This window comes from Triticum dicoccoides, chromosome 7A, assembly GCF_002162155.2.
Source record: "Triticum dicoccoides isolate Atlit2015 ecotype Zavitan chromosome 7A, WEW_v2.0, whole genome shotgun sequence".
Taxonomy (NCBI): Eukaryota; Viridiplantae; Streptophyta; class Magnoliopsida; order Poales; family Poaceae; genus Triticum; species Triticum dicoccoides.
Window position 1 is genome coordinate 599,062,282 of NC_041392.1, and position 25,278 is coordinate 599,087,559.

Genomic DNA, 25,278 nt, shown 5'->3' on the forward strand with positions numbered 1-25,278 from the left:
TCCATGGCCTCTCGAAATCATGGCCCTACCCCCGCCTCCTCCCTCGCCACGCCCCTCCTCTCCGACTCCATCACGCCCACCACGCCCACCCGCGCCGCCAACGGCCACGCGCGGGGCCACGACGGCGACGACGACCTCTGCGCCGCCGCCTCGGTGTGCGACGGCGGCGACCCGTTCGCGTTCCTCTCGGGGGACAGCCGCCCGCCGCGGCCGCCGGGCCCGTCCCCCGCCGACCCGTTCCGCAACAGGACGCCGTGGCTGGGCGGCCCGTACGGGTGGGCCAGGACGCTGCTGCTCGCGCCGGTCGCGGCGGCGCGGCTCGTGCTCTTCGGGCTGGCCATCGCGATCGGGTACGCCGCCACGTGGGTGGCGCTGCGCGGCTGGACCGACTCGCGGGAGCGCCCGCGGGAGGGCGCCGGCCCCATGCCGGCCTGGCGCCGCCGGCTCATGTGGGTCACTCGGCTCTCCGCGCGCTGCATCCTCTTCTCCTTCGGGTCAGTATATACCTCTGCCTCAGCAAGCGCTGTTAGCAGCAGCAGCAGCTCTGCTCGGATTGGGTTTCGATCTGATCTGAACATTTGGCGCTCGATCGATGAGCCGCTGGGAAGCTTCGAGTTTTTTCACTAGATGATTAGGTTTCGGCCGCGAGGCCACACATGCCGAAGCTGCCGCAGATGGCTGACGCGATCGGGAGATGTTTGGTTGGTTTGCAGAATTTGGGGGGATTTGCGCTGCGGCACGTGTGTGGGCAGCGATTTTGTTTGGTGGGGGCGACGCCGACGCCGTATCAGCTCGGAAGGTGAAGGACCGTGCGGGTGACTTTGTTTGTTACGACATGCACTTAATACGGCTGACCGACAGGAACGGGAGGGCCCGTCTGGTTAATATCACAGTTCACCGTAGGTTGGAAACTGATTCTTGCACGGTCCTTCTCCCTCTGGTTAGCTTTTGCTTGGGTTTGTAGATCACACAACATTGCTGGTTACATCCTTGTTAATACCCAAGGAGAGAGAGAGCTATACCCAAGAATAGAAGAGGACAATTATTTCAACAAAATTACTCCCGATAATTTGGTTACATCCTTGTTAATTGGGGGCATGGACCAGGTGGTCCGTAATGTGTGTGACTGTGGATAATTCAAATGGGAATAATGTATAGACAATTCAAATGATGATGATGTCCATGCTGGAAGCACAGTTCATGGGTTCTGCTTGTGGGGTGTACGACCTTATTCTTTACACAACTGGCAATTGCTAATTTGAACGTTTTGGATATAATTCATTGAATGTTTTTAAAATGATGTCAAAGTGGTGACTGGTGGGGAACCTTGCTTCAAACCTTCCTTGAAATAAAATGAAAAGCTAACTGGCGAAAAATTATTTGTACAATGTGCTCTACTGCTTGTTTATACTTACTGGAGGGTTTCTGGTTTTGACCGCATACATATCATATTTTCTCATCTTATAATGCTATTGAATACTGCCTGATATTTATTGGCCACTCGTTTGTACTCTCAGGTATCACTGGATCACACGAAAAGGAAGGCCTGCGCCTAGAGAGCTTGCACCTATAGTCGTTTCCAATCATGTATCATACATAGATCCCATATACTTCTTCTATGAATTGTTCCCAACCATTGTTTCATCGGATTCCCATGATGCCATACCATTTGTTGGAACAATCATAAGAGCAATGCAGGCATGTGCCTTTACATTCTCCTCTTGAAGCATCTCAATTTGCAAGTTCCTTTCAAGTGTCAAACTTTATGACAATTTATACCTATCTTACAGGTTATATACGTTGATAGATTCTCGCCAGCTTCAAGGAAGTCAGCTGTGAATGAAATAAAGGTTAGGATGCTTCCCATCAGGCCTTTGACCCCATAGTTGTTCTGCACTTCCTACTTTTGTCATCTAAAGTGCACGGCGTAACTGATTTTAAAAGTTGATTACATGAAACTCATACTATGACATAAGACAAACAACTTGATTGTCTATTAGTTATTGTGTTCATATGGTACATTTTAGGATGTGCTTTCAGAGAAAGGCAGCTGGCAATAGCTTTCCGCGTGTCCTGTTGTTCCCTGAAGGCACTACAACAAATGGGAGATTCCTGATTTCATTCCAACATGGAGCATTCATACCTGGCTACCCTGTTCAACCAGTTGTTGTTCGTTACCCCCATGTGCACTTTGACCAATCCTGGTTAGTTTCTCTAAGATTACACATTTTTTTCTTTTTGTGCTGTTCCCTGTCATAATTGTTATTGTGTTTCAGGGGAAACATATCACTAATAGCACTCATGTTCAAGATGTTCACCCAGTTTCACAACTTCATGGAGGTCTGCATTTCTTGCACACCTCAACCACTGTCTCTCATGTTTATTGGCAGCAATTCCTCACACAATAAGCTCATTCCTTATATGAATAATTGATTTTACAGGTAGAGTACCTCCCTATTGTCTACCCCCCTGAGATCAAGCAAGAGAATGCCCTTCATTTTGCAGAGAATGTAATACTGTTTTACTCAAATGAATCGTCCTTTCAACTCCTATGGTTTCTGTAGCAATGCGGTCATGATATTTTTATTCTACAGACCAGCTATGCTATGGCACACGCCCTTAATGTTTTACCGACTTCTTATTCATATGCTGATTCAATGATTGCGTCAAGAGCAGAAGAAGCTGGAAAGGTAACAGGCCCCCTACAACACTGTCTCTATTCTAAATTCATGTGCCAGTTTTGACCTTGTTTTCTGGAGTCCTTACAATATGGAATCTTCCAGAATTTCAAATGGCGGTAACTGGAGATGGGCATGCGTTCACTTGAGTAGGAAGTAGGAATTTGACTCTAATAAGCTGAGTTTCCATTTGCAGGCCAACTGCTCAAGTTATATGGTGGAAATGGCTTGGGTAAAAGAAGTAAGTCTTTCTTAAATTACACTGTATGTAGAACTTGGTGAACAAACCTATCAAAGAAACATCATAAGATTGTGAAGTTGTGCTATTATTGAAGAAAATGTTATGGTACAACGTTGATTTCATTTGCCTTTAAGTTTGCTTCTTTGTGCATCTAGAGTTATCTCTTGCTTCACTGTAATGAGACATTTTTCTTCTCTGTGAGGATAGATGAATGATAGTTGTAGACTTGTATGTAGTTGATTTTTTTCCATGATCCACGCAGCGTTTTATTTCACATGTTGGCTCTTTCCGAAGTACTGTGAATACTGCTTTCAGCTATGTGATAGTATCTGATTTTCTTTTTTACTTCTGTTCTCAGGTGTATGGTGTAAGCACAGCAGAAGCAATGGAACTCTTGGAGCACTTTTTGGCTATGAATCCAGACAGCGAGTAAGTTCTTCATCCCTTAACTGACAACTACTGGATTACCTTATAGAAGATTATAAAAGTTTGGTCATTAACGTTTGCTTGCTTAAAGGATGCAAAATTATTTCAGTTCTCTGTTTATAAGTAGACACGCCTATTATTTTTCTGTCATTCCGCAGTAGTGATAAATACAATTAACCAATTCTTGCAGTGGACGTGTTAAAGCACAAGATTTTTGGGCTCTTTTTGGCCTATATTGCAGTCCTCTATGCAAGAAGGTACTAACACTCTCCTCCCTGCAAATACCATCAAGCTTAATTTCCTTGAAGCAAAATTGACAGAAAAGTTACTTGAAACTATCATCTTTGCTGAACTCGCATAATTGTTTCAGATATTTCACTACTTCGATTTTGAAAATAAGGAATCCATCACATTCCGACAGGTATGGGACTTGAAACGCAGTCTTATCTCGTAGCTGGCATATGTTTACCCTGTATCGTCATAGGCTATTTGCTGTATGTTTTCCTAACATGCTACCACGGTGCTACCTGATGTACACAGTTCCTGGTCGGGTGTGCGCACCTCAGGAAGCAGCCATTGTTTGAGGGAGTGTGCGAAACCGCCTTCGAGAAATGCAAGGCCCCCGGGACCTCTGACATATCCCTTGCACAGCTAGCCAACGCCTTGCGGTCGGGCATGCTTCCTCCAGCAGACGATGGGGTGAGTTTTCGACCTTCAGGTTCACTTGGATGCAACATTAGTGTGCCGACTTGACTCACCCTGTCTGTTCTCCGATTCCAGATGCTGAAGCTGTTTGAGACGTTTGACATTGACGACGACGACAAAATCAGCAGGGATGACTTTGTGGCATGCCTTGCGAGGTTCCCTTTCATGATCGCCCTCTTTGCTGGCCGGATCAACGGGGAGGTTTACATCGAGATAGTTTGATGGTTGATGGAGTTGTTACCCCTCCTTTGTGTAGAGGGGTGATTGCGCCACTTCACTGTCCGTTTAGTCGAGACAGATCAAAGTCCAGCTTATACCTCTGCCGCTTTGTGCATCTCAAACTGGCTAACCAGTACAGTGCGGCAATTTTGTTCCATTTGTTCTTCGAAGGGATGTGCGTAGATAGGAGTGTTGTGGCACAATGGATTCTGCATATGGTTGTTGAATTGGATGTGCACATAGAAAGCACCTGTAACATCAACTAGAAGTTTTTGGGAAGATAATTCTGACTTTCCCTTGCACGTTTATATCTTTAGTACTGCACGATCATAACACTTATAACTGAGATAAGTGTGAGAAAACAAGTCACACGTCATCACATTGCAGCGTTTCCAAGACGATGAGTTGAGTTTACTCAGTAGGCAAGACGGTTTTTTGTGGACGATGAGTTGAGTTTGATCAATCACATTGCAGGGTCAACACATCGACAGCACCTCTGTTTTCACGTTTTATGGCTTTCCGAGCGGGTATTTACACAAGAGAAAACAAAGGAGAAACGAAGAGAGCTAAAAACAAGAAACGGCATCAAGGAGGCTGGCTAAAAATATTAGTCTGCCGTGCCGTGGCACGAGACAAGAAGATATTTTTTTACAGTATATGTATGGTGCTTCTTGTCTCTTTTTTCCTTTCTCCTGTTCTGTTCCTGGAATATCTTTACATTACAATGCACTTCTCTTTCTTCGACTCGGTTCTTGCAGGCGGTGGGACATTTGACCTCTGCTGCAGAATTGAAACCACAAGTGATTCAGACAAGTGAAAGGATGAACCGGCTGCATAAGAGTTACATATAGGATATAAAATGTGTAAAGTAGGCCAGGACAAAGATAGGCCACCCCTGGTTACTAAGCGATTGTGAATCATTGATACCATAAGAATTGTTAAAAACACCAGGAATGATAAATTTCAGTGCAAGGACTACAGAGGAATTTACTATTTAGGATCCATGACTAAATGGATAATTACTGGTTCTGTGCAATATATTAATTTCATGTAAAATATGGAAAATAGGTAGTTTTTGACATTGTAGCAACAACATAGATGGTTCACAAGTTGACATTAAAATAACTTCAGTACAAAAGTGATTCCCACCCCCTCCCCTGTTAATAAAACGGTGGGAGTTGGAGTCTAAAGTCCCATGCCTATTCCCTTCTGAATTCCCAATCCCCCAACCAAACAATAGATTTGAAGTCTCGTACCCCTTCAATTCCCATTCCCTAGATCTAATTACCCCAAACCAAACACGCTGGGTTGTGGTCATGTTTCACTCAAATAAAATGAAAGTACTAGGTCAAAACTATAGCATGTACTTGTTGCATTTTGCAACATGGTATATACAGGTTCACAAATCTCCCACATTTGACCTTTAAGTATGGGTTTAATGGGATGACAGTTGTCAGGACATAAAGAATATAATAATTGTAGCAGGCAATGCGTGATAATTACTCCCTCCGTTCACTATTATAAGATGTTGTAACTTTTTTCTGAATCGGATGTATATAAACGTGTTTTAGTGTGTTTGTTAACTCATTTCAATCCATATGTAGTCCAATATTGAAATATCCAAAACGTCTTATAATAATGAACAGAGGAGTAGATGTTTACTGGCCGTGATGATTAAACGTTCGCTATATTAGCAACATGCATCAAGCCAAAGGAAACATACCCTTGGGCCAACAACAAGTCCTGGCCGGCCTGATGATTGATTGGGTGTCTGGTGTGTTTGCATCTGTTGCTGCTGTTGTTGCTGAGGCTGCTGCTGTTGTGGTGGAGGCTCCTGTCGTTGAGGTTGCTGCCCAAACTCCTGTTGTTGAAGTGCGATAGCTAGCTCTAAATCCGAGCTGCCAATATAAAAGAAAACCATGCGCACAGGTTAGGCCTTGGGAATGTACACGTGCAAATACAAGTATACTTGAGGGTTCTACTATTGCCTGCAAACATGCATTGTGCAATTTTCTTTATCACTACACATTTCCCTAGTCAGTCTAACCTGTTAAATGGGCTAACACGCACACATTTTCCTAATCAGGCTAAATGTCATGCTATCTTGTTGAACAGGATAATTCATACACATTTTCCTAGTCAGGCTAATATCATGCTAGCCTGTTAAACGGGTTAACCTAGACCACATAGGTGCTACAAGCCTACAACCATCTCTTTGCATCAGAGATCCATCATACCATACTGATAATGCATCTAAAACTATGATTGCCGGCAGTATTTTAAGTAACCAGATGTATAGATAAAAAAAGGACAGCCCGGTGCATGTAGCTCCTGCTTGTGCAGGGTCTTGTGTACGCAGTCTTTCCCTACATTTCTGCAAGGGGCCGTTCCCAGGACTCAAACCCGTGACCTCATGGTCACAAGACAACAGCTTTACCGCCGCCTTGCAACCAGATGTCTAGATAAACCTTTTAACATTTTTACAGCATGTCATGTGTATACTCTACATAAAACCTACTCTCCATATCGGTCATTCAGCCAAGCATGAAATGAGAAGTTCAATACAAAATTCAAGATCCCCAACCAACTCATCAACCAGGCAAGGAACTAGAACGGGAAATAGCCACAACACTCGGTAGAACAGACTGGATTGCAAACCTAAAACAAGCAGAAGTGCAGAACAGAGCCAAGAACAGCAAAAGGCATAACTAAGAACAGCAGAGTGGGAAAATACTACTGTACATAGCTTCAACTGGCATCATAATATCACATCATATCTGACAATACAGATATTAACATGGTTGCAAAGGTTAAAACGTTATGCAATAGTAACTTGGATAAGATTTGCTTTTCGGCCAACATAGAACTTGGCAAAAAAAAAAAGAGTAGGAGGGGCATACTCTCCAGATGAGTTCGGCAGAGTGGAATTGTCAAATTGAGCAATATAGTCCTGCACATAGAATAGACAATGGATTATATAATCTTATACTCCCTTAGATTTGTCTAGATACAGATGTATCTAACACTAAAACGAGTCTAGACAAATCCGAGTCAACTAATTCGGGACGGAGGTAATAGAACCCAATGACAATCACAAAAATTTATTGATGTTGCACATACAGCAGTAGTCGTCATGGCCTGCTGTTGATTCCATGAATCATTTCTGGGACTTTCAGCCGTAAATGGCGTGAAGTTACTAGTGACAAAAACCCCATCTCCATTCACCTAATGATTGCCAGTTGAGAACAAAACAAATCAGTAACTTCCATTTCAAGTGAATAGAAGTGTTGGTGGAGAGGGCTATTACATACCTCATCCAACTTTTGCCATACCAAATCAGTTTGGCTGAAAAAACCCTGATCAGTTGCTAAGAGATATAGACTTCCGTTATGCTGCACAAAAAGCATGGAGAAAATAAAGACAGCAAGCTTAATAGCTTATTACAGTAATTAAATAGTCTGACTTAATTAATTATCATACCTTGAACATACTGTTGAAGTGGTTATTGCGGAAGAAGACACAAAGCTCTCTTTCCTTGAGACCCTCTTGTAGACAAAACAAACTGTAATGATGAAAATTTTGCCACATTAATTATGAACAAGAGAAATCCATGCGCTTAAACCTATGAACGGATATGTACCCATAGACAGTCAGCTGGTTAGCAGTGCTCTGTAGAAAATTATCAATCAGGTCCCCTGCAAACAAAGGAGTGTGAAGATAAATATTGTGAATAGATATTCATGACCCAATTGCACAACTGGTAACTGGAAAATATCTCACATTGATGATCTGCAGCTCCATTTTCCAAGCATTGACTACTTTCCGCGATCTTGTCAGCCTGCTCAGCAAGAACCACCTCACCCTCATACACTGGCTCCTCAGTTTGAAATGCCATGTTTCCACTGCCAAGTACGTGCTCTTCTCCTTGATAGATTGGCTCATTCCCCTGAATGCTTGAAGAGGCAAGCACAGCAGTGTCTAGAGAAGCACCTTTCTCATCCTGCTCAGGTATAGCACCCATAGGAGTAGCTTGACTAGTTACAGTTGCTGAGTCACAGCTGTTCTCAGTATCAGAAACCTGAGGGGCAGTATCATAAGCCTGAGGTGTAGCACCCATAGGAGTAGCTTGACTAGTTACAGTTGCCGAGTCACAGCTGTTCTCAGTATCAGAAACCTGAGGGGCAGTATCAGAAGACTGAGTGTCATGAATTTGCATAGTAGAATGTTCTCTGCAGGTTTCTTTACTAGCTTCAGCGAGATCAGGAGCAGGAGCAGGAGCAGAAGCTTCGCCATCGAGAACAGAAGATTCATGAGAAGGGCAGGCAACAGTAGATTCTGAAGATTGAACAGGTATATCAAGGTGCGCTACTAACGCATCCCTTTTCCCATCTTCCTCTGTTTCTTTAGAGGTCAAAGCTTGTTCAGATTCTGAAGACGCAACTTCACTAACATTAGCATCAGAATTTGTGTTCTGTAATGTAGAATCATGACTACCTTCCTCTTTATTTGACAGTCCTACCACCTCAGGTGCCTCTAATACAAAGCTCTCACTACGTGGTGTATCCTCTATATTGGAGGATGAATGACTCTGCGAAGTGCTGAAGGAAACAGATCCATCAACAACATTCGTGCTTTCAGCTTTGGATAGACTAAGGACTCTCCTTAGTTCCTCGTCTTCCTCACGGTCACCTCGTCTCATTTGCAGTTCAGCTGAATCTGAGAGTGTACTTTCATCAAATGATTTCCCTAGAGAAACAGTAGGTGACGGAACCCCTAATGCTGCTGCTGTTGCGGCAGCAAAATCAACAGTTTCTTCCTCTGCAACATGTTTATCCTCTTCTGCTGGTTTCTCTGACTTATATTCAGCAAGCCCAGAAGCAAGAGCATTGTATGACTTTGATCCAATGGCACTAGCAGTGTCAGTATCCTAGAAATTGATATGAAGCAGTATTAGCATGTCAGTGATGTTATAGGCACAGCTAATAAAGTGATGCTGTATCTACTTTGTAGTCATGAGTCACGTGACACATTTAAGCAGACATGGATGTTGAACAAGAGCACATCTAGCATTCACATACATACAGTCAGAAACCGTGTTAGTCATGCGTCTTTGTTCGTGGAATTGCATTGCACAACATAAACAGGTCATCAATTATTGAGTTTTTTAGTACAAAAAATAAGTCTACCAAACCTACACTGGAATTTAAATATAATGTCCGTATGCAAGCATAACCTTTTGCAGAAGCAACTCAAGTGACAATTGAAACACAAAGAGTGAAAGTGAGGGGCATCGGAGTAAGAGAATCGGTTCCCTCAGTTGACAATTCATCTCAACAGAATAGCCATAATTATGACCGATGGTTTAGGCTGCAGACTGGAATACAGTTGGTAGCAACCTAACGTACAAAATGTGGTACGTTTTACCAATACCAAGAGGTCAAAAGAAAGAAAACTAATGTCACATGAACATCCCAATGCTAGTAAAAGCAGGGAACTCCTCTGCACTACAGATAAAGGGCATGCAATTGCAAGCAAACAGACTTCAGAGACCGAATAAAGTCACACAAACAATCACAATAAAAATATCTCCTAAGAATGAATATGTAGTAAATATTGCTGACAGGGCTCAGAACTCAGGGAGACCCAAATTTTAAGGATGGTATAGTCTTGCACTCTTGCACATGCATAATGCCTTCGGAAGCAAAGACATTGCACACTCTACAGCGGTCAATGTTTTATACACATATATTTTAAGTATTCCCCATATGCGTATATTCTACATCATTCATCATCTATGCAATAGTGTGATTACCAAAATTGAAAAACATAAACATGGATGGAAAAAGTACCAAGACCATATGCAAGATAGCATTGAATCCTTTAATCAAGTTCACGGGCATACAAATACTGATTTCTCACGTTTATGAACCTGGTCATTCATGTGTCAAAAATTTACATTTCACCTAAAGTATTAGGGCTGTTGTATGCAAGTTAGGTGAGACAGGCTATACCAATCTCAATAAATACCAAGCAAAATCAAAGGTTACTTGTTGGTCATGTAACAGCCAATTCGTAGTGTGTTTTGTCATTGCAGGAAAGCAACATGTAAACCTAATATGTCATAGGGATAAGTAATACCTGAGGATCGACTATCCATCCATGGTATAATGGAATATCCAGAAGATCAAATATGGCGCGCTCTGGGGTGAACTCAAAGTCATCAACCCTGCAACGTTGACATAAATGCACCTCAGAACAACAGACTAAATGCCATACATACACACACACACACACACCCAGGGGCACCCATAAAACATCAATCTGGAAACATCGAACGCACTTTCTGAACATGACATTCACATCGATGCCAGTCGTGAGGCGCGGTAGAAGGTCTATCGCGTCTGAGATGTTGTGCTCCCAGTTGCGGGCGTACTCCTCGTCCCTGCCCTGCGAGTCACAACCCAACCCTATTTTCAGAAATGAACATCGCAAACGGCCACAAACTTATTAGCGGCGGGAATGCTGATCAGCTGGCCGAACCTGCGCACTGCTGTTGGAGTCAATGAGGCGGTCGGCGACGAGGGACAGCAGCTTCTGCTGCGACACCTCGCCCGCATCCGGGTTCAGGCTGATCACGTTCTTCAGCAGCAGCACGTTACCTGCAGCACAAAAAACGGGCGCGCCAAAACCCACGCAGGTGAGATCGGGAGCAAAACCAGCCCGCGCGCGCGCGGAATCCACCAAAACGGCGGGTCGACCCGAGCGGGGGAGGAGAGGCGAGGGGAGGGGAGGGGGGCTCTCACAGATGGCGAGGAGCGGGCAGGGCCCGTTGTCGTTCTGGTAGACGATGGGGGTGCGGCGGCCGAGGAAGTCAACGGCCCTCGTCTTGTGCATCACCTCGGGGGGCTCGAGCGGCTGCGCGGGCTCCGGCTCGGGATCCAGCGCGCCGAGCGGCGGCGCGGGCGGCGGGAGCGGCGGCGTGTCCGCGGACATGGATCTCCCCCCGCAATCGCCCGGGGCAGGGCCTAGGTCACCGGAGCCCTAGCACCGGGTTGTCGCCGGCGCCGTAGGAGTCGGACCCCGCGTGCGCGCGCGCGGCGTCGCCGGGCGGATTGGAGGGAGGAATGGCGAGGCGAAATCGGGAGAGGAATAGAATACCGAGGAGGAGAGGAGAGACAGTGGGGCGCCCGCCTGGGTCTGGTCTGGCTGGGTTGGCCGATGAGGTGGGAAGAGCGGGCGAGGCGAGGAGGATCCAGGGGGGTATTAGCAAAGTTTCCTAAACTAGGGGAATCTCTATGGGGGATCATTACCGACTAATCGAGCGGTGGCAGTTTACTCGATCTGGTCCCCGGGGTTTGCCGTAATGGGATCCTTGTCCTCTTCTCTGCTGTTCTGGTGCCTTCCGACTCGATCCCCGTGCCATTTTGCAATTAATAAAGTGCTGCCGGGAGTATTGGGTTTTGGATTTTATGTACAGACGGTTGCAAGTTGTAACAAACAAACCAACGGCTCCTGTGTCCATCTGTCTCCACAGCTAGGCCTGCACTGTCATCCGATGATAACATCGAAGCCGAGCAGTTTTTAAGGGTTTAGTTTGGTAGCAGATGAAACAAACCTTAAAAAAACTGGTTATGTACCATGGTGAATTGGTGATCGAAGCTTAGCGCACGGAAAGAAACTTAGCATGGAAGCAACGGCACGCGCTCGCTTGCTTGGAGGAGTCGTTGCACGACTCGCCGCACGTCTGGCTGGAGCCTTTTTGCACGAACCGACGTTCCTTTCTGCGAGCCCCGGCCGTCGGATGGCCCCGGGGGCGTCGGATCCGGCCGTCCGAGTTGCGTGCATGCCATGCCAAGCCAGGAGTAAAGGAGGCTTGATTTCCGTTTCGGGCCTCCTCGCGTGTGGTTTGCTTCGTCGCGAGGGATTTGCCGCGTTTAAGACCTCCTGGCCGTTTTTGCTGCGTGGAGGGTCACACCTAACCACGTGACTATCCGACGTTTTGCTTGCTGGACGGCACGCTTGGAATGAATGAACGGGTGGATTCAGCAACGGCCTACCAAAATACCCCGATCTGGTCCATGCTTGAATAGGAGGGCAATGGGCATAATGCCATCCCAACAGGCCGGCCCATAGATATACGGGGCCCAGGGGCAAGACAGCAATAAGGGGCCCTTGTGTTTACTCCAAAGCTCAAAATATTTATATTTCAAAAGCAAAATAATATCCAGTACATAGCATAGTCTGATGATCTTAAATTGTACTCCAAAACTGACAATACAAATTATTTATTGATAAGTGAACTACACCATGATAGTAATGAAATGATGTAGTTCGACAAAAGCTTGCATTTCTAAATTTTAACGGAGACTTCATTTTGCCCTGCGAAACAAAAATTGTTGTCAAAACAGGTTGCTACTTAGATCTTTTGTGTTACCATGAGATAAAAAGTTAGGCACGATCTTACATTTGTTTCTAGATCCTCTCCCCAATTGGCCATGTTCTTCACTCCAAAAATCTTCACCCGGACTCATTTCTTCCAAACATTCCTGCTCAAGGCATAGTAAAGCAAACTGAGAAATTCACGTCTATACTAGAACTTGGAAATTCGTCTAACACTTCTAGAAGCAAAGTCATCGATTATTGCATCAACATTTATTTCATCCAACTTATCTTTCTCAATACATAAAGTAGCAAGACCATTTAATCTTTCTTGTGACATTGTTGACCTCAAATAGTTCTTTAACAATTTCAACTTTGAAAAGCTACGCTCTGCTGATGCTACGGTCATTGGTACAGTGAACAGAATTCGATAAGCAATTAAAACATTTGGAAAACAGTCAATATCTCTAACAAACTCAAAAATCTCCATAGCATGCAATGGCAAACCTGATTCTGGTAAGGTCATTTGCAGCAGTCTTAATTCGGAAAAAAGATCATCTAACTCAACATCGCATGAACCATTTCGTGAAAATGTTTCTACGAACTTAGCACAACATTTGCGTAGTTCAACATCATTCAATAACTTCATGTCTTTTGAGCTAAGTAAGAAACCAAATATACTTTTGAACACTTTGAGTTCTTTGAATCTAGTTTTCAGAGAGACATTTGCAATATCAACCAGAACTAAGAAGTAATTAACTTCGAACGCCTTCTCAGCTTTTAGAACTTCTTCATCGTTATTAGGTTCATCAAATTGTTTCTTCCTAGTAACATTACATTTTATTGGAAATGATGGTTCTATGCCCATATCAACTGCAAGACCTTTGGCGATAGTCAAACAAGATGCAAATCCTTCATCTCTATACTTATCAAAAAACTGCATTACGCCTTCAATTTGCTGCAAGGTAGAGTCGACGCACATAGATGCGGACTGCAACTTCTTACTCACCATGTTTATAGCAAATAATATCATGCCAAATAACCATGCCAAGTAAAAACTCAAAACTACCAAGTGCATCAAATAAATTATTTGCGTCGCTCTTTGACTTGGCATCATCACAAATTTTAGATAACTCAGACAAAGCTAGCCTTAATTGTGGAGCTTGATATCTAATAGCTTTCACACTTTTGATTCGACTCTCCCACCGAGTATTAGACAAACCTTTCACAGTTAAACTAGGAATATGATCAAGTAAAACTTCCATCTTTTAGTGGAACTTAAAAATAAAATATAAATTCGTTGCACAATTCCAAAGAAGGATATAGCTTTACTGCAAGAATTTGCCATATCACACAAAGTAAGATTGAGGCTATGACACGCACATGGCATATATAGAGCTCTTGGATTTTTTTCAAGTAAACGACTTTGTACCCCTTGTTTATTTCCTTTCATGTTGGAAATTATCGTAGCCTTGGCCCCTTACATTATCAATATTTAAGCCATATGAATCTATTGCGTCAAGAAGTACATTAAAAAGACCTAAACCAGAAGTGTCATCCACTGTCAAAAATTCCATAAAAAATTCTTCTATTTTTATTTTCTTACTTGACATGTTAACACATCGAATAATTAGGGTCATTTGTTCTTGATGGCTAACATCCGGAGTACAATCAAGAATTATGGAGAAATATTTAGCCTCTTTAATAATTTGTAAGATAGAACTAGTAACACTAGAGGCCAATAGAGAAATCAACTCATTCTGAATTTTGTGGCTGAGATAGTGATGATAAATTTCATCATTTTGAATTCGTCTAAGATGTTCTTGCATTATTGGATCAAATTCAGCAATCATCTCTACACATGCCAAAAAATTACCATTATTGTGTTGGTAAAGTTTCTCACTAGATCCACGAAAAGCCAAGCTACGTTTACCAAGATATTTAACAATGGCTACTAATCTCACTAACACTTGTCTCAAACGTTCTTTCTCCTTATTGATTTGCTGCTGCAAATCCTTATCAATGGTTTTATTTTTGGCTAGTCTAACTTTTAACTCATTCCAAGTGTTCATGGTTTTAATATGCTCTACACCATTTTCATGTTCTTTAAGCCTCTCGCTAAGATGCTTCCAATCACTCAATCCATTACCTGCTAACGCACTCTTGTTGCTATGGGATTTGAAAAGCTTGCAACAAAAGCAGTACACTTTGTTAGCATGTTCAGAGTAAACCAACCATTTCCTGTCATGTACCTCTCCATTGCTCAACTTTCTCGAATAATAAGATTTTGAAAAATGTCTAGAGTTACTATCCGGAGGGAACACAATATCATCATTTCTTACGGGACCCTTCTCAACTAAAATATCTCTAGCCTTATCATCCAGATTATCCCAGTTTTGTGGATCAAAAATATCAACAGTGAATGGTTGTTGTTTATCAACACCCGGTGATTCAGAATTTGGTGAATGAGTTACATTTTCTTGCTCACTGGAATTGCTATTACCGCCATTCATATCATCATCAATAGAATTTGTATTTTCAGCTGGTTGTTCTTCAACACATACTATGGCCAATTCCAGGGGATCTCTAGAAGAACTAGCAGGTCTGAAAAAATTCTTAAGTGATCCTTTTAGGGATTTTACCTCTTCATCTTTTTCCTTCTTTCTCTTCCTTTTGGCACTACCAGATAAATGCTTTCTAGAGGACATCTCACTAAACAAGAACAAGCAGCATATAAAAAGATTAAAACAGGGAACAAATGCACCTGAATGTGGATGTAGGTGGCCAAATCAGCAGATCTGCAGGTTGCAGTCAGCACGAACGAGAATAGAACACCCCTCCTTCTCCAGTTCAGCAGTTCTCCCAAGCACTCAAACTCAGATCCGCTCAAGTCTGAAGAGCAGAAGATAAGAAGAAAGATGTGGAGTCGTCAGAGGGGGAGGGCACCTCTATTTAACTGAAAGGAGGAACGGGGTTATGGAGGGGAAGAAAAGAAGAACACGCACCGTCTCCTCTCCAACGTCCAGCTGATGGGGAACGAGCAGAACGTTGAAGAACGAAGGGGAGTCGATTGGGGAGTGGATTGGCGCCTTTAATCTCCATTAATGGTCGGCGGCGATCTTGGAATCGGATACGGCACGGGAACGGCGGCGGCGCGGCGCTGTTTTGGGAGTCTCGATTTGGGGAAGAGGAAACGAGGAGCACGGGAAAGATCGACCGACGCTGAACGGGCCCTCTTTACTCTCGCTGAACGGGAAAGATCGACCAACTACTAGAGGCAATAATACCTGGGCTGGGGCCCCTGCCTTCCGGAGGCCCAGGGCGGGCGCCCCGTTTGCCCGGCCTATGGGCCGGCCCTGCATCCCAAGATCCGTATACAGTACTGACGACAGACCTCTTTTTCGGGATCTTGAGGGTGTGTTTGGTAGTCTGCATCATTCTGGTATATTCGCGTCTACATCATTTTGGTGTATTCGCATTTGTGAGTCAGTTGTGTCTGGTTGAGTGAATACAGACTAAAAACCATGTTTTACACAACACTGCTTTGTTGCATTCTTCCCAATCTTAATAAGAAGAAACATGCACATGGTTGTTTAATATTCCCTCTGTAAAGAAATATAAGTGCGTTTCTAAACACTTCTATATTAGTTTACGGAGGAAGTGATAAAGTATTTTCTCCCCAGATGCAACATGTTTGATGTCTGATTACGTGCACGCGAATTATTAACCTCACCCCTTATCCATGTGGTGAACTTACCTCACATGAAAACATGTGTTAAAAAGAAGAGAAAGGCCGGCTTGGCAGCCCTCGGGTGCTCATCCAACGGCCACAAAATCAAATGGGTGCAAATTATTTTCCAGTAGACTGACGTCCATGTGTGACATGTTTGTGCAGTGAGTAGGGAGACGTTGTTCTACTCGTCTACGACCGGCGAAACAAAAAATGTAAAACACGAAAGTCGTATGAAACAACAAAATGAAACTAGTGGTGAAAGAAAACTTCAACCGGTCGAGCGTGTGCGAAGATTTTGCCAAAATTCACCGGTTCGTAACATGCACATATGAACATGTTAGTGCAATCTAGAGGGAGATGTAGTTCTACTCACTTATGATCGTCGAAGCACAAAATGTACAACACGTAAGCCATGTGAAATAGGGAAAATATCAGGTGCTCCCATCCTTGGGGTGCTCCCCATGCTCTAACTTTTAAAAAATAATCAATTCTAAATTTTTTTTTGAAAAAACCATGAATGTTCACTTGGAATGTGACTACAACTCCTACAAATTTCAGGTCCAAACTCTAAATGAACATTAAGAAAAAAAAGTGAAATCTAGCATGAATAGTGCCATAAAAAGACAAAAGCAACATTTGACACTATTCACATCTGAATTTGTCTTTTTTCTTTCTCAGTGTACATTTTCAGTTTGAACCTGAAATTTTTAGAGGTTGTTGTAACATTCCTTGTGAACATTCAGATTTTTTTCCAGAATTTTTGAAACATTTGAAATTGATTTTTTGATGTTGGAGCATGGGGAGCACCCCAAGGATGGGAGCACCTGACATTTCCCCGTGTGAAATAGCAAGGTGAAGCTAGTGGTGAAACATAATTTCAAGCGATCTACTTTGTGCAAAGATTTTGCCCAAATTCATCAGTTCATAGCATGCACACTTGAACATATTACTGCAGTCTAGTAGTTCTACTCGTCTATGACAGTTGAAAATAGAAAAACTTACAACACGCAAGTCGTGTGAAAAACAAGATAAAGCTAGTCGTGTATGAGAACTTCAATTGCTATCGGCTCATAACATGCACGCATGAGCACATTAGTGCAATGCAGTAGGAGATGTGAATCTATTCGTCTACGCCCGTTGAAAACGTACAACAGTGAAGTCGTATGAAGCAGCGAGATGAGGCTAGTAATGAAAGGAAACTTCAAACGGTCGACTATGTGTGAAGAATTTGTCGAGAATTGTCTAAAAAAGCACTAAACATGAACACAAATTTGAAGATTTTCAGTTCACAAAATTAGGAACTGATCGCCTGAATGGAATCACAATGTCGATGCGCATATTTTCCGTGTAGAGCCTATTCCGAATCGAAACACCACTGTGTAAATTAGACATGATTATGTTATGTGGATTAAGGAAGGTGAGTGAAACAGAACACGTGCAAACCCACCTAGCTCGCATCACAGAGCCACCCATCGCTCGGGTCTGGCTCGTTAGAAACGGGAGATTTGATCTTTCCTCCAGGGCTAAGCTTAAAGGTGCATTAAGTTTTGTGCGGACCAAGATGCAGATGAAACTCGTGCAAGCAAACAGACGAAAAAAATGCATCCAGCGGTCTGGCTGAGCTTAATGCAAACTACCAAATCTCTATTCCTAATGGACGAATTGGTTGAATAGTCCCCCCCCACTTTCAACCGGTTTATTTTCAACCAGTTTATTTTCAACCGGTTTTTTTCCATCAAATTATCCCCACCCCCACGCCCACCCACCGAAACGCGCCCAGCGAACCGGGGAGAGATCCGTTGATTTGGCTAAGGTAGGAAAGAATCTATTATTTGTTTGCTAAAGCAAATTGCATTAATGGAAGAGATTCGTTGATTTGGCTAAGGTAGGAAAGAATCTATTCTTTGTTTCCTAAAGAAAAATTGCATTAATGAGAGAGATCCGTTGATTTGGCTAAGGTAGGAAAGAATATATTATTTGTTTCCTAAAGCAAATTGCATTAATGGGAGAGATCCGTTGATTTGGCTAAGGTATGAAAGAATCTATTATTTGTTTGCTAAAGCAAATTGCATTAATGGAAGAGATCCGTTGATTTGGCTAAGGTAGGAAAGAATCTATTCTTTGTTTCCTAAAGAAAAATTGCATTAATGAGAGAGATCCGTTGATTTGGCTAAGGTAGGTAAGAATCTATTATTTGTTTCCTAAAGCAAATTGCATTAATGGGAGAGATCCGTTGACTTGGCTAAGGTAGGAAAGAATCTATTATTTGTTTGCTAAAGCAAATTGCATTAAAGAAAGAGATCCGTTGATTTGGCTAAGGTAGGAAAGAATCTATTATTTATTTCCTAAAGAAAATTGCATTAATGAGAGAGATCCGTTGATTTGGCTAAGGTAGGAAAGAATCTATTATTTGTTTCCTAAAGCAAATTGCATTAATGGGAGAGATCCGTTGATTTGGCTAAGGTAGGAAAGAATTTATTATTTGTTTGCTAAAGGAAATTGCATTAATGAAAGAGATCTGTTGATTTGGCTAAGGTAGGAAAGAATCTATTATTTGTTTCCTAAAGAAAATTGCATTAATGAGAGAGATTTGTTGATTTGGCTAAGGTAGGCGGTTTTTGCGGTTCTTGGTGGCTCAGTGTGAGGTGGGACGAGGTACAAAAAAATATCATGGAAGGTGAGACGGAAAAAAACCTGGGAGGTGGGAGTTGTCCCTGGTTAACCTACGAAATTTCATAGATTTTTTTAGGATGAAAAAAACCAGTGGAGGTGGGATGAAAATTGACCGACGTAGACTACCACCTCCCACTACTGACTTTTTTTCGTCCGGTTTTATTTCATCCCACCTCCCACTACTGACTTTTTTCTTAATTAATAACTCCACCCTCCTGCTGGTTTTTTTCTAATCTAATTCAATCTATTGATCCTTCCTTAGTCACAATGCACTTACATGTAGCCCCGACAGATCGGTTTCCATATGAAATAAAACACAATCATCAATCAATCCTTGGTTCTCTTTTATAGGACTTGTTGCCATACATGAACCATACGATAACTTCCATATACAAAATAAAGGGAAACACAATCAGGTTTCCTTCCTTTCCAAAGTTCTAGCCACCGACCCCCTCCCCAGACCGCGTTCTTTTTCCCATGCCACCATCGACAATCTGCTCTCCCATTTCCTCGTCCTCCCCACGTTGTGAAGTTCCAACGCACAACTACACAAACACCAGTGACATAGAAAACCACCGCCTCCTCCTCCGCGCCACCGCCTACTCTATTTTTCCCCTCTGTGTGGCGACCTGAATGGAAGGCGGTGGATCTGGGATGCGCCTGGTTCCACAAGACGTCAGGCGTAAGGAAGGATGGAAAACCACCGGCTGGATGGCCAAGGGTGACCCATTGAAGGTTTGAAACCTCCTATGGCGTAATTTTGTGCAACCTGCATGAAGATTGTAGGAGCTATCCATGTGGTCGTTCCATCGGCAACAAGTACGTATTGGATAGCACATAATTTGAAATTCTTGACGGAGTTGACTGACCATGACTTTGACTCTCACAATGTTGCATGTTCTTCGGAGTTGACTGGTGGCGTTTTTAGGTTATTACTACCATGAAGATGAGAGGAACATCGAGAAAAATCCTTTCCCTAAAAAATGGATGGGAGGAATATCTTGGTCTATGATTTCATGATGAATAGGACCCTGAGAAAACAGTGGATGATGCCCCGTTGATTCTCTTTGAATTCGGCTACTGTGGGAATGTGTATAGTCAGGCTTGGAGTGAGCGCTCCATGCATGTGTGTCAGTGGCACTCAGAGATTGGTTGTGCCGCTCTTGTGAGGGTGTGTGGGAGTGGTGTGCTCGAGACACGCCAATCTCGTGAGCAGGTGCGGAGATGAGTTGCACAAGAGAAACATTGGTGGGATGAACCCAAACCTTTATTTTTTTTCTAATATGAATTATCCTTCCTTCTTAGAAAAACATGTTTTGAGTAAAGTTATCTTTACTATAGACATATATTGACAATTAATCAAGTATCAACATCATTGCATGCTTATTGCGTGGAATGTGTGTCCCAATGTTGACAGAAGGTATAAAAAGATTGCCTTGGAATTATTATTTTCTTGGGAAGATATTGCCCTGAATTCTCATTTCTCATCAGAAATTTAGTATCCATTTTCGTTGATCTTATTTGCAACATGTACAAGTCAGTAATAATCTAAGGGGGTGCCCTACCGGAGAAGATTATGATAGTTGGACAAGAAACTTGGTACTGTCGTGCAAGGTAGAGGTAGGAGAAATAGGAGATAAAAGCATGCATGGTGGGAGAAGGAAGTCGAGTGTCGCGTGGTAGCTCAGACATGGAGTGTGGAAGAAAGACAATGACGAGATGTATGTACCTACTAGATCATGACCATGAGATATCATCCCATAAAAATGGCCTTTGACTCTCATGTCACATGAATTTTCTCTTTGTATATATATATTTGTTAGTCCGTGGCAACGCACGGACACTTAGCTAGTACATCTTTAATGATTAATTCGCACCTAGCGAGTGTAGTAGGGAGCCTCTCCGAATGTGTCATTCTGCTTCTAAGTGCATTTTCACCTGGGTGAACCGTTTAGTTTTAAGAGTAAAGTTTTTTTTTAATTTTTTTAGACAAACATTCTTGAGTGTTTTCCCTATGTATATTTTTGTGTAAAAAGAATAGGCACTCCAAAAAGCTTCAAATTTGAGCGAGAATAGAACATTCAAACATGTGTGTTACAAAACATAGGAGTTTTTTTTATTTTTAACGAAGTGTCAAGGCTACTAATATCGTCACGGAAAATGGTTTATAGAGAACGCAACACATTGAACTTTTTTTGGAGCAAAATTCAACACATTGAACATGAATCAACACTTAGCGTGCATGCCATAAAAACATTCCTCTCGGTATGCTCGCTCCGCCCAGCCCGCTAGCAGGCCAGCTTTTCTATCTACATCTACATCTACACTATTTATAAAAGATCAAATATTATCTTCTTTAAATGCACCCTATAAATCGTACACGGACCCATTATCGTCGTCTGATTAGATCCACTAATCTACAACTTCTACACTATTTATAAAAGATCAAACATTATCTTCTTTAAACGCACCCTACAAATTGTACACGGACCCATTACCACCGTCTGGTTAGATCCACTAAACTCAATCAACAGCTAGCCTTAACCTAATCTGCTATGTGTGTACATTTAGCAATTTACTTTGACTGACCATACTCCACCGCGGAGAAAAACACAAAAATCCCACGCTGGCCAATTAGGAAACAAATCACGGGCACATAGAAAACAAATCACGGGCACATCCTATAATCTCGGGATTCGCGTGTCACCTGCCGCCACCATGCACGCGAGTCACGGCAGGGGACGCGCGAGGACCTGCGGCTTCCTCCGGGCACACACGACGGTGCACGAGCGGACGGATGCGGTGTCGCCAGCAACAAGTCCGACGAGGACAAAGGACTTCCCTCAGGTAACTCTCCTCCTCCTTCCCCTACTCTCCATCCAGTCCTGCAGCTCAAGCCCCGACAACCGCGGCTCTCTCTGTCTCCCCTGTTCGTCTTTCGTCTCCTGCGGCGACTGTCGTGGTTCTAAGTCTGACAATAATGTAGGGGGTAGGTATGGAGAGGCAAGATCTTAGCTATGGAGTAGTTGTAAGCACACGAGGTTTACGAGTTCAGGCCCTTCTCGGAGGAAGTAATAGCCCTACGTCTCGGAGCCCGGAGGCGGTCGACTGGATTATGCGTGTATGAATTACAGGGGTGCGAACCCTTTACACTGAGGAGGGGGTGGCTTATATAGAGTTCGCCGGACCCCTCCGGCCCTCAGTTGTGCAGGGTTTTAAATACATTAAGGTCAGGCGTTAGTGGTAACGCCCCTAATAAAGTGCTATGATGACCATAAAAGCTACTTAATAACCGACCGTTAGCGTGCGGAGTGCCTTTAGGTCTCCTGGCCGTCGAGTGGTTGGATCTTGGTCGAGCGATTGCTTCTTGGTCGAGTGTCTTCGAGTCTGTCGAGTGGAACACCTCCAAGTCGATTAAAAGGTGATTTCTTCTAGAGATGTCCTTGAGTAGGGCAGTTGGGACAGGTCCATGACCCTACCCTAGGTACATATCTTCATCATTAGCCCCCGAATGGATCGAGGTTTGAGTGGGGAAGGAGTTGAGAACTTCTCTGACTCATTTTTCATGCCATGAGCATATCTTGTTTCGGATCAATGAACCTGAGTGACGATAGCAACTTCCTTTTCAGTCGCCTTGATCCATTCTTAGTTTTTTGTCGAGTGAGTTTCTTTACTTGAAAGGCTCCGAGTGACGGCGTGGAGGAGATCTTCCATCTGACAAGTTGTTCTGCTGCCCGCAGTTTTAGTGGGATTCGAATTTTGGGAAGCGCGCGTGACGGGGGAGGCCGCAGTAATCGGATGGGATAGGGTGGAGCTGCCTCGATCTCCGTGCCACCTTTTTCGCCACATATCGCGCGCGCAATTGTTATGGGATTTGACAGGACCGCCCGGGCCTACCAGTCAGCCACTCGGAAGCGACCTCATATAAGGCGTCGGACCGGGGTTTCTTGAACAGTGTGTTCCCATTTCCTCTTCTCCTCTTCAGGCTTCTTCGTCGCGCTCGCTCTCGCCCCAGCGCCGCCGCTCCGTACGCGTCTCACCGGCGACGATGGGGAAGGAGAAGACAGCGGCTCTGGAGCGGGCGAAGAAGGCGACGGCAAAGGCGAAGGGGAAGGCGACCAGTCGGGGTGGATCTTCCTCGCGAGCCGGCCTGCCGAAGGGCTGGATCCAGGGCGACTGGATCCGCTCGGCGATCCGCCAAGAAGACCTCGACTACCTAGCCGAAGGAGGGCTGATCCCCCATGGATCGGCGCGGCTTCCAGGGAAGGAGTCCGAGCCACAACCTCGGGAGGGTGAGCGTGTTCTCCTTGCCACCCACGTCGACCATGGATTTTCCTTGCCTCCTCACCCTTTTTTTCGGGGATTTCTGAATTTCTTTGGGGCACAACTCCACCACTTCACTCCCAACACAATCGTGTATCTCGCTGCTTTCGTGTCTTTGTGCGAGAATTTCTTGGGTTGTCGGCCTCGCTGGGGTCTTTTCAAGCACATTTTCACCGGTCGTTCTTAGACGGTGAAAAAGGCCAATCCGAGTGACGAGAGAACACAAGTGATTCAGATGTGTGGGGGTCTTGGTGTTCAGATGAGAGGGAAAAGTTCCTTTCCAGCCATGATTCTTCCCGACTCGGTTCACGGATGGCAGTCGACCTGGTTTTACTGCAAAGACCAGCCGACGCCAGGGCAGTCGACTGGCCTCCCTCCTTTTACCATGGACCGAGTGAGGAAACCCTCCTCTTTGAAGGTGCTCCCGGAGGAGAAGGCGCAGGTTAGGGTGCTAGTCGAACGAGTGGTCTAGCTTATCCGTGACGGGGTCACCGGTATGGATCTCTTGGAGGTTTTCCTTCAGCGGCACATCCAGCCTCTTCAAGCCCGAGACCATCCGATGTGGATGTATTCGGGTCTTGACGACTCCACTCGGATTCACCCGGAGGAGGTCGATGATGACACACTGGAGAAGTGGCTGTCGGGCATGACCGGAAACAAGGACAACCCCAGGGGAGCCAGGAGAGTTCCTCCATTCGACCAGTCTCATGTACCAGAGAAGGTCCGATTCTGAGCTTTGATTGTAATCTGAATTCACTCGCGCAGATGCCTATACTGCATTGACTGACTCTATTCTTCCTGCTTTCTTCCAGGCTCTTATCGAAATGTATTCAATGCCCAACAAAGAGCAAGAGCAAGACCTGGAAGGAGAGGCGAGCGGCGGCGACAGTGGCGAATGGTATTCTGACGGTGAAGGGGACGAAGAAAGTGACGACTCAAGTGATGAAGAAGAAGTCGAGTCGCCTCCTCGCAGGGAGAGGCGATCCAAGCTTGACCAAGAATGACCGAGCGCCCGTGAAAAGGCGATTGCTCAGGCTGGTCAGTCTTCAAAGCGTCGTCGGATCTCGTCACCAACCCCAACTGAAAAAGCGTCAAAGCATCCCAAAGTTGCAGAGCCGAAACCTCGGAAGGCGTTGCCGAAGATTAAGATTGACATCCCCGTCGCTTCTGCGTGAGTGTCTCCCTTTGTATTCACTCGACGCCCCGTGCTGTTTGTTTTTTCTTGATTTAACCAGACGAACTTTGGAACTGGCAGCGCTGCTACTTCCGGGACCTTAGCTTACAGGGACGAGGATGAGGTAATGGAGGATGCGGTCACTTCCAATCTGAGTATGATTTCTGCCATTCTGTCTTTATTCGGTCGACTCAACTGCAATATGTACCATTGGGTGATGTGATTTTGGCGATTGAACTTTGAACAACTCCTAACATTATTGACCTCCTCGATGATGACAATGAAGAGCCCGAGAGGCCTTTGACGAGGAAAAATAGGCAAGCTCCTGCAAGTAAGGTGCCACAGTCGACGCCGAGGGCGGAACCAGCCGTTCAGGACGCCGGTGACGCCAATCGGGGTTCTATTACCTTTGTCGTGCCATTGTCGAGTGCCTTGCCTTCTTCGTCGACTGCTCAGGCCATTGTCGACCCACCTTTAGTTTTTGTGACCCATCATGTCCCAGAGGACGAAGTGAATGCTGCCAAGGAAGCCATACGCCAGGCGGGCATTATGATGGAGAAGATGAAGACGGTGCGGGACGCCACTCAGGCCGCCTACGACGCCAGCTCGGCTCTCCAAAGCAACATTCAGGTTAGTTGGTCACCGCTTGTTCTGTTAGGATATGCTATCTGAAGACTCTCTTTCCGAAAATCTTTGCATCTGTACACCCACTGGGTGCGTCGATTGA

The 25,278-nt window shown here is 44.4% G+C and overlaps 2 protein-coding genes across 4 annotated transcripts; one reads left to right on the forward strand and one right to left on the reverse strand.

Moving 5' to 3' along the window:
• The first annotated feature begins 3 nt into the window (after positions 1 to 3).
• LOC119329461 (lysophospholipid acyltransferase LPEAT2-like) lies at positions 4 to 4,577 on the forward strand. Of its 2 annotated transcripts, XM_037602509.1 has the most exons (13): positions 4 to 494; positions 1,518 to 1,698; positions 1,791 to 1,850; positions 2,041 to 2,204; positions 2,277 to 2,340; positions 2,442 to 2,510; positions 2,595 to 2,690; positions 2,875 to 2,919; positions 3,278 to 3,348; positions 3,536 to 3,602; positions 3,716 to 3,766; positions 3,886 to 4,044; positions 4,126 to 4,577. In XM_037602509.1, the coding sequence occupies exons 1-13, from the start codon at positions 4 to 6 to the stop codon at positions 4,270 to 4,272; spliced, it is 1,665 nt and encodes a 554-aa protein (XP_037458406.1). In that variant the 3' UTR covers positions 4,273 to 4,577. The 2 variants fall into 2 exon arrangements, with proteins under 2 accessions (XP_037458406.1, XP_037458407.1); XM_037602510.1 differs by lacking the exon at positions 4 to 494 and having other exon boundaries at positions 1,617 to 1,698; positions 2,028 to 2,204; positions 4,126 to 4,272.
• Positions 4,578 to 4,718: 141 nt separating this feature from the next.
• LOC119331264 (ubiquitin carboxyl-terminal hydrolase MINDY-2-like) lies at positions 4,719 to 11,464 on the reverse strand. Of its 2 annotated transcripts, none has more exons than XM_037604436.1 (12): positions 11,073 to 11,464; positions 10,810 to 10,928; positions 10,610 to 10,716; positions 10,408 to 10,495; positions 8,050 to 9,196; positions 7,910 to 7,964; positions 7,750 to 7,831; positions 7,581 to 7,661; positions 7,390 to 7,494; positions 7,170 to 7,219; positions 5,993 to 6,167; positions 4,719 to 5,046 (listed from the first exon to the last, which is right to left on the reverse strand). In XM_037604436.1, the coding sequence occupies exons 1-12, from the start codon at positions 11,260 to 11,262 to the stop codon at positions 4,984 to 4,986; spliced, it is 2,262 nt and encodes a 753-aa protein (XP_037460333.1). In that variant the 5' UTR covers positions 11,263 to 11,464; the 3' UTR covers positions 4,719 to 4,983. The 2 variants fall into 2 exon arrangements, with proteins under 2 accessions (XP_037460333.1, XP_037460332.1); XM_037604435.1 differs by having other exon boundaries at positions 4,719 to 5,049; positions 11,073 to 11,463.
• Positions 11,465 to 25,278: the final 13,814 nt, after the last annotated feature.

Bases quoted from the DNA above. Each gene is read 5' to 3' on its own strand.
- LOC119329461 (XM_037602509.1), top strand. From the start codon at position 4: ATGGCCTCTCGAAATCATGGCCCTACCCCCGCCTCCTCCCTCGCCACG. The intron at 2,691-2,874 runs GTAACAGGCCCC...TTCCATTTGCAG, and splicing joins GAGCAGAAGAAGCTGGAAAG to GCCAACTGCTCAAGTTATAT. The intron at 3,349-3,535 runs GTAAGTTCTTCA...CAATTCTTGCAG, and splicing joins GCTATGAATCCAGACAGCGA to TGGACGTGTTAAAGCACAAG.
- LOC119331264 (XM_037604435.1), bottom strand. From the start codon at position 11,262: ATGTCCGCGGACACGCCGCCGCTCCCGCCGCCCGCGCCGCCGCTCGGC. The intron at 10,717-10,809 runs GTTCGGCCAGCT...TGTGACTCGCAG, and splicing joins ACTCCAACAGCAGTGCGCAG to GGCAGGGACGAGGAGTACGC. The intron at 10,496-10,609 runs GTGCGTTCGATG...TCAACGTTGCAG, and splicing joins GTGAATGTCATGTTCAGAAA to GGTTGATGACTTTGAGTTCA.